General features: G+C 39.1%; 1 protein-coding gene across 3 annotated transcripts in view; it reads right to left on the reverse strand.

The window, feature by feature from the left end:
- LOC126162967 (coiled-coil domain-containing protein 39) overlaps positions 1–17,378 on the reverse strand; it is a 485,180-nt gene that overhangs the window by 291,403 nt on the left and 176,399 nt on the right. For all 3 annotated transcript variants that reach the window (XR_007535141.1, XM_049919812.1, XM_049919811.1), the window contains 3 exons: positions 14,653–14,811; positions 14,182–14,403; positions 3,174–3,365 (listed from right to left, as the gene is read on the reverse strand). Coding sequence is in view for 2 of the 3 variants with exons in the window: in XM_049919812.1 (XP_049775769.1) it covers positions 3,174–3,365; positions 14,182–14,403; positions 14,653–14,811 (573 nt within the window). In the remaining variant the exon portion in view is untranslated. The remainder of the gene's footprint in view (positions 1–3,173; positions 3,366–14,181; positions 14,404–14,652; positions 14,812–17,378) is intronic.

Genomic DNA, 17,378 nt, shown 5'->3' on the forward strand with positions numbered 1-17,378 from the left:
TAGCCACTCATGGCTGTCTCATCTATAATGACGAGCAGTCCTTCTTGAAATATACCAAGGGTCTCACTGGGATCTTCACAGGCCTTAATTACCCTCCAAACCTTTTACAGGAACACATCTCCCATGCCTTATCTCTCTAGTCACCCATCACCTCCCAAAATCCCATCATCTGGCCACAGAGGACCATTCCGTCATGGCTCAATACCACTCCGGACTGGAGCAACTGAAACACATTCTCTGCCAGGGTTTTGACTACTTCTCACCATGCCTTGAAATGAGGACTGTCCTACACAGTATCCCTCCCAAACCTCTCAGTGGTATTCCACCACCCACCAAACCTACACACTATCCTCATCCATCTCTATCAACCCCTGCTCCCAACCTCTTGCCTCATGACTTGTGTCTCTGTAGACCTAGAAGAAAGACCTGTGCCATACATCCTCTCACCACCACCTACTCCAGTTTGATCACAAGTATCACCAAACCCATAAAAGGCAAAGTTTCCTGTGAAATCAGTTACATGATCTATAAGCTAAGCAGCAACCACGTGTTGCATTGTACATGCGTATGACAGTCAACAAGCTGTCTGTCTACATGAATGGTCACCGACAAAGTGTGGCCTAGAAAAGCTGGGCCACCCAGTTTCTGAGCACACTGCCCAACACAATGTTCTTCATTTCAGTGATTGCTTGTGCTTGAGATGTAATGTAGCTTCAGCTGAAGAACAGTAATAGCTGAACTTGATTCCTATAATGTGAATCATGTAATAATTGTGGATAAAATGAATATGGTATTATAAAGGACAATTTGCCCAGTTTTATGTCAACTCTGATAGGCACTAAGTGGTTAGTAAATGAAACTTGAAAGCAAGCTGTAATATGTGGCTGGAGTCTAAGGGAAGTGGTTCAGATATCAACCTTGAATTATGTACTGGCTATCATCCCCTACAATGAATGATGTGATGATAGACATAACTTGCTACCTTAACTAACAGTCACTGCAGAACAGTCAGTGGAACAGGATACTGCCACCACATGCAGGGATAACATCTGACATGATAAATTGCTCAAGGAAGTTATACAATGTAGTCTCTCAAAATGTGTCCATGCAGTTTTTAGGTCATCAGGCATTAGTAAAAATAAAACAAGGAGCTACCAACAGTGTCTTCTCAATGACCATCAAGCAAACACTGCTGCATATGGGCCTCCACGGCAGGTGCCTGGTTCATGCACCCATTTAAACTGAGTGGCAACAGGTGGCCTTTTCAGATGAATGACTGCTAAGCTCCATCAGACACACAACAATCACTCTGAAACAATTCTTGGATGGATCCAGGCCGGTGGAGGGAGCATTATGGTCTTGAGAATGTTTTTGGCATTCGCCGGGTTATATCGCAATTGTGGATCAGTACAACTATGCGTCTACTTTTCCGATCATATCTACCTTGGCATGCAGTGTGCTCTTCTTCTGTGCAATGACATCTACCAGCAGGATAGAGAAACATGTCATACAGTTCGCAGTGTATGTGCGTGATCTGAAGAGCACCAGTATGCATTTACTATACTCCCCTGACCACTAAACTCTCTGGATTTAAACCCAAATGAGAATCTGTGGGATCACATCAAATGGACTGTTCACATCATGGTATCCTCAACTGAGAAACCTAGTGCAACTGGCCATGGCACTAAAGTCAGCTCAACTCCACATCCCTGTCGGTACCTTCTAGAAGCTCACTGATTCTCTTCCTGCATGTCTCACAGTGGTTCACACTTTAAAAGGTGGTTATTCAGGCTTCTGAGAGGTGGTTACATTAATGTGACTGGACAGTGTATCTTTTTTTTGAGGCGTAAGCTGTTAATCTAATTATAAGATAGTTTTCACATTTATCTGCCATTGCTTTCTTTGTGACTGTGTGGATGATATTTTCCCAAAAGTCTGATACCTCCATAACCTCTTTATTTTTCTTATTATACATTTGCAGAAGACAGAGACATTCAATACAGGTGGGCTAGCAGCAAATGTTGCCATCTGTTATATTTGCCACCACAAGAGATTCTCACTGATTTACAGCCCAAAAACTTTACATATATTGCGGAAAATTAACTGTACATCATCAGAATAAAGGCATGTTTTTCGTATACTGTAATGTGTGTGTCTAACAGCACGGAAGAAACAGAAAAATCTGTTGCAACTTCACATCGGATCAAACATCTGCCTCTTTACACATATAACCTACTAGTTAATCATCCACTTACAGTGAAGACCAACAAAAATTTCCCTCTCAAGCGTCTATGTAGTTCCACTCGCATAGCTGTGCATATTAGCATACTACTTGCAGGATTCGTGGAGGTGCACCCACTTCAGATCAAATCCACCTGGTAGATTAACGATGAGGGGCAGTGTCCTAGTCAGCCTGCATGTGGTCTTTAGCCTGTTTCTTACATCTGACTAGGTAAATGTCAGTCTAGGCTGGTACCCATGTTTCACCTCAGTTACATGACTTCCATTCTTTAGAAAAATTCACACACTTTCAAAGGAGCTAAAACTAGACACAGACAATTGGGATGCACTAATTTTATCCCAAGTAGGAAAGGGGTGGTGTCAGAGATGGGATCCAGCCACATGCTACGACTCCCGAATGCAATAATTAAGATGGTGATCCCATGAAAACATGGGATGAAGAACATCAAAAAGACAATGTCAATGGGTCCCTGTATTTCATCTTAGTTAATAAAAGTGAATTTTATTTGCAGAAAATCTTTTGTGTCTTCTTGGAATAGGTGTAGAATACAGACAGGTCCATTTGTGCATAAATAATAATTCCTCTTCTGTGTGTTCTCAATGTAATCCAGAAGAAAAGCATGTTGTACTTCACTTGCAGCAGCGCCGTTACAGAATTTGAATGTGACTGTGATTTTCTACCAATAATATTTGTGCTGTCAAGTGTACATTTTATTAGATCTACAAGAATATTGTGTATTTATTAGGTATGTTATCCTGGTGTCCCAGTACCTAAATTAATTTGAGACTGATGCTTGTGTACTCTAATTATGTATCTCAAAATAGCTTTAAATAGCTCTATAACTGTCACTGTAAAATTATTTTAGCCTAAAATATTATAAATTCAAAATAAAGAATTACTTACACAGTATCATCTCCTATGTATTACATACCTCACCCATCAAATCCTCAAGTGCCTGTGCAAGCTTCGCACTCTCATCTCTACGTATGGACAATTTTTGATTAACAAGAGATATTTGGTGCTCCAGTTCTTTGTTATTGCTCACTTCATTCTCAAAAAAATTTTTTTGTTCTTCTAGAAGTGATAACTTTTCTCTTCCTTCTATTCGCATTAGATTCATTTCCTGAAGACAAAAACATGTGAAACTATATAAATTATTACTTTCTATGTCAATGTGCTGTAATTCAGTAATGTATTATATATGATAAATACCCCATTAGCAGATACTGAAGAGAAGAAAAAATGAAAATCACACAACCCAACACTATTGTAAATGATCATTGGTAATTGCGCATACATTGTACCTATAAAACACAGCTAGTTCGCTAATATTAAATTAAGTTCCAATATTCAATACATATCTGCAGCAACATAGCATAAGTCTAAGATGGTTACAACAAATTTTTGCAGAAAGTATTCACAAAAGCACCCTGTGACCCATTAGCCATTAGTGGGGTTCACAAAAGCAGAATGTCCGAGAAATGGCAGTTACATGACAAACGGACACACTGATGAAGCTCATGTATTAGGCATGGTAGTTCAAACAGAGCAGAAAGCATGTGGACATGGAATGTCACTACTTGTCATTCGCATTGCCCACAGCATAACAAAACTTCGCAGTGTCAGTTGCAGTGTTATAGACCATGTGAAGTTATGCTGAGAGTGACCACCTGACAGTAGACATTGCTAACTTTTCTAATCTCGTAAGTGTAGTGTTTCCAGTCGGACACTGTCATCTTAACATGTGTTACGTACCAACCCTGTATCATGCAACTGGACACAGAATTTCCTGACTGCGAGACCTCATTCACTTTGTGTTCCTTGCGGGGGTGTCAACAAGCATGAAAAAAATGGCAGCATTTCACCACGTTAGCAGGTCAGGCGGAAAGCAGGACATCAGTGCTTTGCATGAACTGGGTAGCTAGCAGCAGCAGAAGCTTAGTAAAGCAATACGAATGAGAGGTATCACATCACCTTGTTATGTGAAGTAAGGGGCCGTGACACTGATGCAAGAAGGCATACTGAATGTTGTTACGGACCAGTCTGTTGGTGTAAAAAAAAGGGTTGAGCAAATAGGGCACGATATGAATCGCTAATACATTCATATTAGGAAAGCCTATGTGGTCATTACAAGTGACATTGCGCCAACACCAACCAATATTTCACACAGTAAATACTCCAGCATTTGAGTTCAGAAGGGAGTTGGTCAGAAGGATTGATGGTGCACAGGATGTGCTTACTTGATTCCCTGACATAGTATTAATGCTGGGTATAAGTCTGTTGTAGATTTCCTGCTCGTACCCAACACTGCCAACAGCTTCTGGAGAGATGTCTTCCCCTTCGTAAGCCCCAGTCACAAGTTCGGCACTGCTGACAGCTTCCAATGCTGGGGGTCTTCCATGTCGACTAGGGTCAGGACATCAGCATTCCTGACACTTCAGGGGAACCATGGGGCCTACCTGCATGGCAGGCCAGGGTCAGTGCACTTCTCAACCACACGACAACCATCATCGCAGTTCAGAGAGCAGAGATGAGCCACAGTTGCGGGAGGGGATCTAGGACCTATTAGGCCGGCGTGTGTAAGCCACATACACACGTGCCATCTTCTTCGAGTGTGGATGGTGTAGGTGCAGCACCCACTTCCTGAGTAGCTGCTCGGTGCTCACAGCACACCTGGACAAACAACGGCAGAAGACTGCCGTAGCATCGCTAAAGGAGAGATGTATTGGCAGAAATAAAGGGTTAAAAGTCACTGTTCTTTCACTGCACCCACCGGCATACATAGGTCACAACCACCTCCTCTTCCCTGGGGAACACGCAAGTGGCAAACTGAGAGAGTGCCTCCCGACACACCATCCGTCTGCCACACCTCCGAATAGTCGCCACATGCACATGTGATCTTAATCAAATGCACTGAGAAATAGCTTACTATTTGGAAAATAAGGACCACAGAGTAAAGCATGGGAGGTAAAGGATTTAGTAATATTTTTCTGGTCCACAGGGTGTTCAACCAGAAGAGGGAGGAGGGAGGAGGGGGAGGGAGGGAGGGAGGGGGGGGGAGAGAGAGAGAGAGAGAGAGAGAGAGAGAGAGAGAGAGAGAGAGAGAGAGAGAGGAGGAGGAGGAGGAGGAGGAGGAGGAGGAGGGGAGAGGGGGAGGGACAAGTCTCAGCAATGGCGAGTTATAGATAATCATATAGATAATCAGTATGTAATCTCTCATTGGTTATGTTACATCGTGATTAATTTGAAACAGAACAGGAGGAGTTACAGTAACAGAATGCCAAAATTTTAGTCAATAGTAAAGACAAAATGCAATCCTTGGTGCAGGATGGAATATATAAAATCACATGCAAATAATATGGAAAAATATATAGTGATCAGACAGGTAGAGCTGTGGCAATTAGCTTACTTGAGCACAATAGAAGCTGGAGATTAAGAGAGATAGATTCAACTTTTACCGATCATCTTTTTACAGAAAACTGTTCATATGACATAGTATGTGAAGTTTTACACTCTGTTAAGAAAAGCAGAAAGATGGTCCTACTGGAAATCAGCAAATATAAGCATGTTGCTAAACAACCAAACACAAATTCCTTTTTCTCCTTACTAAACTAGATTTTAATTAGAAATATTACATTGAAATTGTAAATTCATTTTCATTTTTCAGTGGTTGTTAACCATATCTCCACATAAAAGAGTTCATTTATTTTTTATTTAACAGAACTATCAACAAATGTGATACAAGGTGAGTCTGAAAAGTAACTACTGTTTTGTTCTAACACCACTGCAGCACAAGAGTCACAGTTACGCATATTCGCACTCATCTCTCTCATTCACTGTCTTTCCACTGACACCATTACAGCCAGATAGTGTTGCGTTCACATTTGTTAGTGATCATTCAAAATGTTTAAGACAGTCTCTGAGCCCACTGTTTGTGAAGTGCATTCTGCGATATGGCTTTCGAACATAAAGAATATGCCAACTGAAATTCATCATCAACTTGTAGGAATTGAAACTTTGGTACACAGTTCAAAACAAAAAGCATGGAAATTTTGGCCAAGGCATTGTGTTGTTTCATGACAGTGCAGTCCCCATTCTGCTGGTTATTCCAAAATCTTATGCAACAGCCTGGTTGGGAGCAGTCTGATCACCTGCCATACAGCCCGCTTTCTGACTACTACTTGTTTTTGAAACTGAAGCAGAATTTTAGAGGAAGTCACTTTGACAGTGATAACAATGCAAAAAATGATGTTCAGCAGTGGCTGTCTTCACTGGCAGCATCTTCCTATGAAGAAGGGATTGAAAAGACAAACATCTGGACAATGGTGGCAACTATGTAAAAAATAGTTTAAGAAATGCTCTTTTTTGTAAAAAGAAAAGCGTCAGTTTGAAAAAATGTTTAATGATTTTTTTCCAAAATGGTAATCACTTTCCAGAGATGCCTCATACTTTCCTATGTAAACACTCTACATACGATCATTTTGGTATATTTTTGGCATGGTCCGGTCACAATACTGTGAACACTGTCTAAATTTAACATCAATATGCAATAACCATCCCAGGTGACCCAGGTGACAGGTGGCAGCACTAGCAGTGGAGGGTATATAAAGTGTGTTGGGGGAGAGGGGGCGGGGGAGGAGCAGAAAATGGTGCAGTCATTCTCATAATGCAGAAACAGAGTGATTTATTTGATGTCCAGGTGAGCATGATCATTGGCTTTTGGGTCAGGGGTAGAAGCATCTCCTAAGCAGCTAAGTTTGTAAACTGCTTGCATACCTCCGAGGTTAAAGTACACTGTGCCTGGCAAAGTGGTGCTGAGGCAAGTGTGGTGCACCAAGGGCGACAGATGACAGGGGAGAATGACAGCTACAGAGATGTGTAAGGCCACATAGATGTGCAACTGTTGAGCAACTGACCACCCAGATGAATCGAGGGGCTACTACCAGTCTCTCCTGAATGACTGTTCAGCAACCGTTGCTGCATATGGGCCTCCACAGCACACATTTGGTTCAAGCACCCAAGCTGCCTGCTGTTCATTGGTGACAAGGGCTGGAATTTGCACACAACTGGATGTCCACAGAGTGGCAACAGTATGCTTTTTCAGATGAATCACATTTTATGCTACACTAGGCAAAAGGGTGTTTTAATGTGTGGTGTGAAATATCTAAAAGCAAAGATGCTGCAACAATCACCAGATATGTCCATGCTGGAGAAGGGAGGATTATGGCCTCAGGAATGCTCTCATAGCATTCCCTGGGTAATCTTGTCACTTTGGAAGGCACAATAGATCAACACAACTATGCATCTATCCTTGTGGACTTTATCATCCCCACATGCCAGGTAATTTCCGTCAACCCCTGCATGCCAGGTGATTTTCCTCAGCATGATAACATCTACCAGCAGGACGGTGCAACATGTCACAAAGCTCGCAGCATAGGAGTGCAGTTCAAAGAGCACCAGGATGAGTTTACCATACTCCCTTGACCACCTGTTGATCGTACCCAGTACACTGGCTGCCAACATTGTTGGTTCTGAGTCCTCCATTGCCATGGCATTATTGGCAGACATGGACACACTTTTAGTGGGCATGTAAGGGTGAAAGTGGCCAGGTGTATGTCAATGTTTGGGGAGGGGAGAGGGAGGAGGCCGGCGATTCAAAATATGACAACTATTCTTCATAATGTTCAATGGGCTGCACAGGTGGCATCACAGGGAGTGCCTCAGCATCCATCAGTTGCTCCCCCCCCCCCCCCCCCCCCCAATGCTGTGGAAGAGGAACGCCGCAATGACCTCCAGTCATTAGTCATAATCATGTTGCAGGGGTAGCAAGTCCCATTGCCTCACATGCTGGGGGAAAACTGACGTCGTGTGTACAGGGCGAAGACCCTGGAGGTGATGGCTGACTATGCTCTTGCCACAGTCATAATTGGTTTCTGTGTCTTGTGCACCTATCATCTCTAACCATGACCTCAGAAAACTGTTGACCCCTGTGCTGGACTATCACCCCTTCTGTCCATCCCAGTCCACAACCAAATGTGCGTACTCAAACCAATGCACGCTTCCAGGAATGTGGCTGCTGGGAGTGGTGTGTACGCCACAAGAGATCCAACACTGAATGTGGCCTTTGTCCATGCAGGAAATCTGCTGGACCATGCCCATTACCTGCTAAGTCAGTACACACACAACTGACTTGAGTCAGCAGCCACTTTAACTTGGTGTCTCAGAAACCAGAGGCTCCCTCCAGTACACACACTGTGGGCATCCCATGTTAACAACCATCATACCCAGTTCACTGGCTGCCAATTTTGTTGGTTCCACACCCTTCATTGCCGTGGCATTATTGGCAGATATAGATACCGAACTATCCATCCACATTGCGGGGAGACACTTGTTACAAAGCATGCTTCTCATGAAACACTCCTCTCCCTATTGAAAATCAACCAAGTTAAAACATATGAAACTTACTTAGAACTACTTTTGTAAATCACTTTATTGCTGGACTCTTTACTTCTCAACTGACAGAAACTGGAAGACTTCAGGCTGCCTGTACTTTGTGTCTGACCACTGCCACTATTAATAATAAGAATAATAACGATAATAGCAAACTGTAATCCCTACAGCAGGGTAGTAGCCATTAGGTAATTACTGTTGTGTTGAGCTGTCAGTTCATTTATTTACTGTTGTGAAGTGTCTATTGCAGGAATTGCCTACAACTCAGCGAACTAATATGTAATGTATATGTCTCAGTGTTACTACAAAGATGCTGGGTACAAAGTACAATGTATTACTGAGTAGTGTGTGGACTATGTGAGGAAGATGATAGTCATACATTCATTTCACAAGCTGTAACCTCCAATGCACTGTGTCACACATTAATGGCAATAATTGAAAAAAATATATATAATCATTGGTAACTTAACAAAATAGTACTAACTTACAAAATACAACTAATAGTAATGACCTTTCAGAAAGAATTTAGTTTCATGACTGAAACACAATTAAACACTTGTTTCTACCTCTAGGAAATTTTAATTACCCTCAGGCTGGGAACCTGTGCTTTACATCAACACAAAAAAGATGACCACTTAATTAAAATTAGCAGTCAAGTGAGAGATTACAAAGAGTAATTAATGTGATAAAAATAAAGCAACAGCAGAATAGATAAAAAGATGGATAGACACAAGCCATTCACTGAAAAGGGTTTGGAATAATGTAGTAAATAATACTTCACGCAAAAATTTAGTATAGGGCCAGAATGGTTTTAAATATGCACAATTCCTGAAGCTGAGCAGTAAGAAATAATCAGCAATGTACAATTATACAAAAACTTTATACTTGTAAATTAAAATGACTAAAGCACAAAAGATTTGGAAAAGAAAGGTGAAATAAGTTGTGGTGGAGATTGTGATTGACAGGTGTAATGGTCGCCTGGTCGTAGATATTGCTAATTGCTATAATCGCACTATTTCACTCCCATTTACGGAGCTTGTTAGCACTTGATGTTAGGTTGGCACCATTAAAATGCATTGTGTTGTGGTAATCGCTGCTACTTGCTGGATTGCTGCTGTCTCTCGATGCTGATGCTGGCTCTAAATCTGGTTGTCTAGGGTTAAAAACATGAGGTCCCGTGTTTTTATGATAAAGAACGAGCTAAACCAACAAATATGTAAACTTCAAATATTTATTACTCTCGTGGCCATCTTAATTCCACTGTCCACCAAAGACCATGACACAACACAAAGTAGTATTTCCTTTACATGTTCTTTGCATTGTTTATCCACCTCAAACAATAACACAAACACACTTTACCAAAGTGACATTCCGACTGCCTTCCCGACCGTTCTTGCTGCTTGTATTTATAACATTGTCAAAGAACTACTACAAAGAGATATAGTTTACAAGTCACATGTACATCTGTTATCATAATTTGTGCAGAAAAGTTATTAATTTGCATCGAGTGACATAATTTAACATGTTATTAAAATGACAGACAGATTTGTTGACTTGACAGAATAATTCTTTGTTACAAAAAGGCCGTTTTTTAGAAGTTTGTCAATTGACTTCTCTAATTTGCATAAATAAGTAAATAACATGAATTATTAAGAATTACATTGGTTTTCGTCTAAAATAGGATTGATTTCGTGAATACTGAGTGAAAACGCTCCTAGTGAACAAATAGGTTTCACTGGGTGATTTTTATTTAAAGAGATCCAAAATACCTAAGTTGGCCACTATTTTTCGTACGTCATATTAATTATTTAAGATGAACTTAGTGTTTTTACATGATGACACTTGCTGTATCAGTGATCAAGTGATATAAACTTTTGTGTGGGTCAGTTACTCAGTATAATTTAATGGGTTGACTGTTTCTGCAGACATGTTATGCAATCATTGTTAACATACACCATACCTTTGCTATAATCATAAATACTCGTTAAACTGGTTGAATTTGGAGGGTATCGCATACTTCGGTAAAGTAAAGCCTTTAATACGTTCCGTTACACAGGTCAGAAAAGAAATGTAATTAAAATAAACATAAAAGTCATAGAAGACACAAACAGAAGAGTATAGACCACAAACAAAACAAGGCAATATAAGTTGCAAAAATGCAAAGAAAATAGGTGATGAAGAAAGTGAAAGAAATGGGAAAAAATCTTATGTGCAGGAAGCATAAAAACAAATTTCTACTTTCCAGCTGTGTGTGTGTGTGTGTGTGTGTGTGTGTGTGTGTGTGTGTGTGTGTGTGTGTGTTAGTCGAGGAAAGAATGTGTCCAAGTGCTAAGCTATTAATCATCCATTCTTCAGTGTTCAAGTCAGATTCATAGAATACATAAAGCATATCATGGTATCGAACAGAATGTTTGCTAACAAGTAAGCATGGCCTCACTCCCGGTGATACCATCTTCCTCTGCCTAGGAATACCCACCATTTGTGCTATGCCCTAGAGTGAGAACTGGAGGCCTAGCTTGCTTCGTTCTTGCTTGCAGTACCTTTCGTCATTGTTGTGAACTATAATACAATCTATGTGGTCTTTCTGGACATATATTTGTTAGTTGCTAATTGTTTCAGCCACATTACCACACCTGACTAGTGTTAAATTACCGACAATTCACTGGCTCCGTGACAATTCTAACATTGCTGCTGTGTTTCCTGCCAGTGTTTCCCTTCAGGGGGTCTGGGGCAGGTTGGTAATCCCTATCTTAAATAATGTAACATTTATTTGTATAAAAGGTACCTTTTCTCTGAAAGTATAGGGAATAAAAATTTGTAAAAATTATGGCTTGTAGGTTACACATTTCTAACCACTTTAACAGAAGGATATCTAAAAATATTTATTAGCTTTAAGATAATAATTATTCTTGTAAAAAATGGAAACTGAAATAAAAACTGTCTGCTCTTCTCTATGTATGTAAGGCTCCAACTTCTTTGAGATTTACAAAAAAGGAAAACTTCTGCGCTAAAATATGCACAATATTCAGATTAGTGTATCCATTAATTTTGAACAAATTCTGACACATAGAAGCTGAAAACAAGTATACTTTATTCTTAAAAAATACAGCTCATGGGAAACAGTCATTAAAGTTGTCAATGCATGCCAGCTCCATAAGATTTACTATCTGCATCCCCTTCCCTCTCATCTCACAATTCCCTTTTTCCTGCCTGTCTGTAATGTCCTGCCCTTGCTTCAAGGTCTCCAATAGCTCTCTCTGGTGCCCTGACTCTGTCTTTATCTGAATTTAATACTTGCTTCACTGCAAAATGATGAACAATTTATAGCAGGCTTTTCAGAACTTCACACTTTGCATCGTTTCCTTCACTGAATGTCGCCACTGCATCAAAGACACCAAAATGCAGGGTACTAATCGACACAAGCAATGTCTTGGGAATTCTGTCCCAAATTAAGCTGTTGACAGGTTCATCAGGAATCTGGGTGAGGCCATGAAGACATTTTTCAATAGTCTCACATCTAACAAATCTCTCAAAAATTCTTTTAAGACCTCCACTGAAAGGTATAGCTGGTTTCTGAATAAATTTCTAACTATTTTGCTGTGCTCTGTTGTCTTTGCACCATTAATTCACTTCCTGGATGGCATAGGCCATGAATGGGTCTATCACCTGTTAAAGACATGTGGGGGAAAAAAACTGCCCATAGAGCTTTTCTCATATCTTCTACATTACTTACATCCTGTCTGATGGCCATGGCATAATAATTTTGGATTTTATTTATGACAGATTCGTTGAGTCTGTTCTTACCATCTAATTCTCTGTTGTCTTCCAATATTTTTCCCTTGTATGGAGTTTTCGGTCGTCGCACTCTCGTACCCATTTTCTTTTGTACATGACCTACGCACTCCAGTTTAGTGATAGCTATATTTTCTTTTCTCCATATGGCTTCTCTTCCTCAACTGCTTTGAAAGCTTTTGAACCCCCATCAACCTAAATAACTGATGAGAATCTTACCTTCTTCAACTGTTCAGATTCTTGGAACCTGATCATGCCCACACTGCATTTTGTTTAAATGAATGAATAAATCAGAAATATGGCAGTATTATATTTATATTATATAACACTGGAAATGGGAAATTCCATAGGTTAAGACACATGATAAAAAAATTGAAAATTTCAAGATTTCAGCTGATATGTAGCCCTTTAACCCCCTAACATAAAACCCCAAGCTATCTCATTTTTACTATTTTGACAGAAATTTAAAATCCTTAGTATACTTGACCAACTTAAGAAGAGACCTTTGTAAAATAAAACTCCACTTACGTCCATTTCAACACTGATAGTTATGTTTTTGGCTGCTAGGGAGCTTCTGGTACTACATTTGCAGCCTGACTGTCATGTTTTTGTTGAGACGGTTGCCACTAGATATCACCTTTACTGTGTGCAATTTGGAAACTCAACAACAAAACACTTGCTTTTGGACTCTCTCCTATATTTTTAATTAGGTACTGCTTACAAAAAAGGATTAATATAGTGATCATGAGTTTGACGTTGAATATAGCAGCTCAGAAAATGAAGAAGAATTTGATGTTATTTCATTAGAGACTGAAAGTGACGACGGTTTGTCGCTGAGCAACAAGTGGTCGCCAATGTTATGAGATAAATACATTCATTGTGCTCCATTATGTTAACAGGTAACCATTGTGAAATACATGGTTAGACTCCAAAGCTACACAGAAACTAAAGAATGACTTCAAGTTTCAGGATATCTTCATCAAAGTCCAGCGCACAAGTATACTCAAGATTTTATTATTGGTGATTTTCAAAATATTGTAACTCATTATTTTGAGCTTTAAAAGCAATCTTTATTTGTCTACGTGCAATGGCATTCATTATAAGATGTTTTTCATTAGTAAAAAATATTATTCCTTGGAATATAATTTGAAAAAAAAAAAATCATTAAGTTAAGGGGTAGTGGCTATACTTGTTAAAGTTCTAACCTTATTGTCATCCTCGTGGGTGTGTCCTATTACGTTATTACACTGTGCTTGTTAACATGTATTTCTGTCATCTTTAACTGTTAGAACAAATTCCACTTGGGTGCTATAAAACTCCCTTGTGTCTGTCCACAGCTCAATGGTTCTCCTACTTTGTGAGCAGTCACATAATCCTTATGTATACCAGTTACCAATTAGAAATCAGTGTGTTCGTTGGTTTGGTGTAATGAGGGGGAGGGGGGGGGGCCAGGGGTTGGGAGGGGACGGGGTGCAGTGAGGGAAAACAGAGCAAGAAAGTAAAGAAGAATGAGCACCAGTAAATGTGATCATTGGCTGATGAGGACTAAATACCCACTGTAACTTAAAATAGTCAGCCAATCGAGTAATAATATTTTGAAGGCTGTCTTCCAAGACATTTAAAGCAGTAGAAGCAGCTCAAAAGTATTACTACATTTATTTACACCATTCATCAGAATGGTTTAGTAAACAGCGTACCTCCATTACTCGGCTGATGTCATGATCACGCTGGTGAAGGATGCGGACAGATGCTTCCCACTGGTCAATAAGCTCTTGTCTTTCCTGGTGCAACTTTCGAAACAATTCAGCTGTTCTTTCCACACTCTTTTCCAATGATCCAACATCATTTACTGCTGCAATTACCATCTTTTTCTTTTCTTCTACTTCCATTCGTAGATTTTGTCGCTTTAACTCCATTTCCTGAAATTTAGTAAATTAGTGAACAACTGTTTGTGTTAACTTCCACAGTTTCATAATCCAAATCAGTGTGTAAACTTCTTGGCTTCTTGGCAGATTACACTGTGCCAGACTGGGACTTGGAACCACAAATTCAAGTCCTGGTCTGGCACACAGTTTTGATCTGACAGTAAGTTTCAAATCATTGCACACTTTGCTGCAGGGTGAAATTCATTCTGCAAACCAGTGTTGGCTAAGAAGTCATGAACATACCTTTGCTTTACTTTCATCTTCAATAGTATATCTGCTGAGCATGATATTGTCTTCCTCTTTTCTTGCCACATGTTCTTCCCATGCTGTGAGAGATTCTTTATCCCACTTAATATTTGATTTGAGTTTTTCAAGTTTATCTGTGTTGCGAACAATGTCATTCTAGAAAAAAAGAAATCAAAGTTCACAACATACAAAATCATTGCAGCAATAAGATTAAATCAAGTTAAGTTTGGCTTTTCGCTGAATATCTACTATAAACCATATTTACCATTAATATTAATATTTATATTTGACCACTATCATATTTAATGAACAATTAGACTTATTAACCTAAAAGTAACTGAAAACAGTAACTGAGACACACTAACACCTACATCTATTTTTAAATGTAATTATTGCCACCATTTGGCTGTATGTTATTATTATTTATTTATTTCAGTGTCTTGATTTCCACTGCAGAGCCATTTTAAGTGTGAAGGTGAGGGAAAAAATCATTAAATATCAGACATATCTAACTGACATGTTATCATCATAGCAATATTACAAAACATATGTGTACACGGCGCTGTATCTGCATCCGGTGGAGCCTACGGGCTGAGGATGAAACGGTGGCCAGTCAGTACCACTGGGCCTTTAAGGGCTTTTTGGATGGAGTTTGTTGTTTATTTGTACATATGTAAATGTTATTTCATGTTTGGACATTGTTCCTTCTTACCATAGCACAGTAAGTTAAAGTGAGTCTGCCGTGCATAATGTTAAATGTAATCCCTGTTTTTAATTCACACTCAGGTCTTATAATGAGATGACAGGTATATATGTCCACAAAAGTTTTGTAATATTTAAAAAATGATATGTCATTTAGACAAGTCTGATATTTACTAACTTTTATTTCACCTTTGCCCTTGAAAATGGCTCAGCTGAAATTGGAATAAAAATAGATAAATAATAAAAACTTAGTCAAATTGTGGCAATTATTTCATGTAAAAGTATATTATGACTGCGGTCCAAAACCAAAGGAAAATCATCTATATCTATATTGGAACAAATAAGCCCTTGGTCACAAATATTAAGTCAAAATTGACCTGGTTTCAACGCTACTATGAGCGTCGTCTTCAGAATTAGACTAACTGTTCTAAAACATATTAGGTATACAGTACATTAATAAAATTAAAGTTTGTACTGACTGGAAAAGATGCAGTACTTACAAGTCACATATTAAAAAATATCTGAGCCAGAAAGGCGACATCATGAACAGTTGTGAGATGGCGAGCCGCTAAGGGCTGCTCGTACTGTGAACAAGGGTTGCAACAAGGGTTAGCGGCTCGCCATCTCACAACTGTTCATAACATCGCCTTTCTGGCTCAGGTCTTTTTTAATATGTGACTTGTAAGTACTGCATCTTTTCCAGCCAGTACAAACATTAATTTTATTAATGTACTATATACCTAATAGGTTTTAGAACAGTGAGTCTAATTCTGAAGACGATGCTCATAGTAGCGTCGAAATCAGGTCAATTTTGACTTAATATTTGTGACCGAGGGCTTATTTGTTCCAATATAATTCTGACACGGTCACTGAACCTTAGCAGCTATGTTCAAAGTTTTTCATCTATATCTGTACTCTGTAAGGTACCTTACAATGTGTGGCAGCATGTAATTCTAGTATCATTACCAGTTTCTCCTTTCGTTGTTACATTCGTGATCAGTGTGCATGAAGAATGCCCATCAGTAAGTCTCTGTACGAGTTCAAACTTCTACAATTTTATCATATAGGTCATGTCATGAGATGTTTGTTGGGTGAAGCTGTATGTTGCATAACTCATCTTGCAATGTACATATTCAGTATTTCAACTATAAACCATTCCATGAAAATGTCTCTCTTACAGCATCTGCTGTTGGTGTTTCATAAGCGCCCTCTGATGCTTTTGTGCTTCCTAAATGAACACAATGAAACATACAGCTCCTTTTTAGACATTCTCTGTCTTGTCTATTAACCCTACATGGTAATCATACCAGACTGGAAACCAATACTCTCTAGACAGACGAAGTTACCTTTTTCGTAGGTACGATTTCTCCAATGAATCTGGTGTCTGTTCTTCCAAGTACTAGTTTTGCAAGGTTATTCCATTTTAGGCTGCACTGAGTACATACTCTAGACATTTTACAATTGCCATTATTTACTCGTCTATTTGCAACAATACTATGAAAAGGATAGACTGCTACTCACCATACAGCAGAGATGTTGAAACGCAGACACACACACCAAAAAGACAAGGAGGTGGTGAAAAAAGATTAGATTAGATTAGTACTTGTTCCATAGATCATGAATACGACACTTCGTAAAGGTGTGGAACGTGTCAGGTTAATAAAAGGTGTCTATACAAGATATTACATTAGACAAAATATTACATGACACTCAATAATGTTTTTTTTTTTTATTTTTTTTTTTTTTTATTTTATTTTTTTTTTTTTTTTATTTTTTTTTTTTTTTTGTGGAGGTTGGGAAATTACTCACTCACTATATCCAAAAATTCATCAAATGATAGGAGGAGTTGCCATTAAGAAATTCTTTTAATTTCCTTTTAAATGCTATATGGCTATCTGTCAGACTTTTGATGCTATTAGGTAAGTGACCAAAGACTTTTGTGGCAGCATAATTTACCCCCTTCTGAGCCAAAGTTAGATTTAACCTTGAGTAGTGAAGATCATCCTTTCTCCTAGTGTTGT

This window comes from Schistocerca cancellata, chromosome 2 (assembly GCF_023864275.1).
Source record: "Schistocerca cancellata isolate TAMUIC-IGC-003103 chromosome 2, iqSchCanc2.1, whole genome shotgun sequence".
Lineage (NCBI taxonomy): Eukaryota > Metazoa > Arthropoda > Insecta > Orthoptera > Acrididae > Schistocerca > Schistocerca cancellata.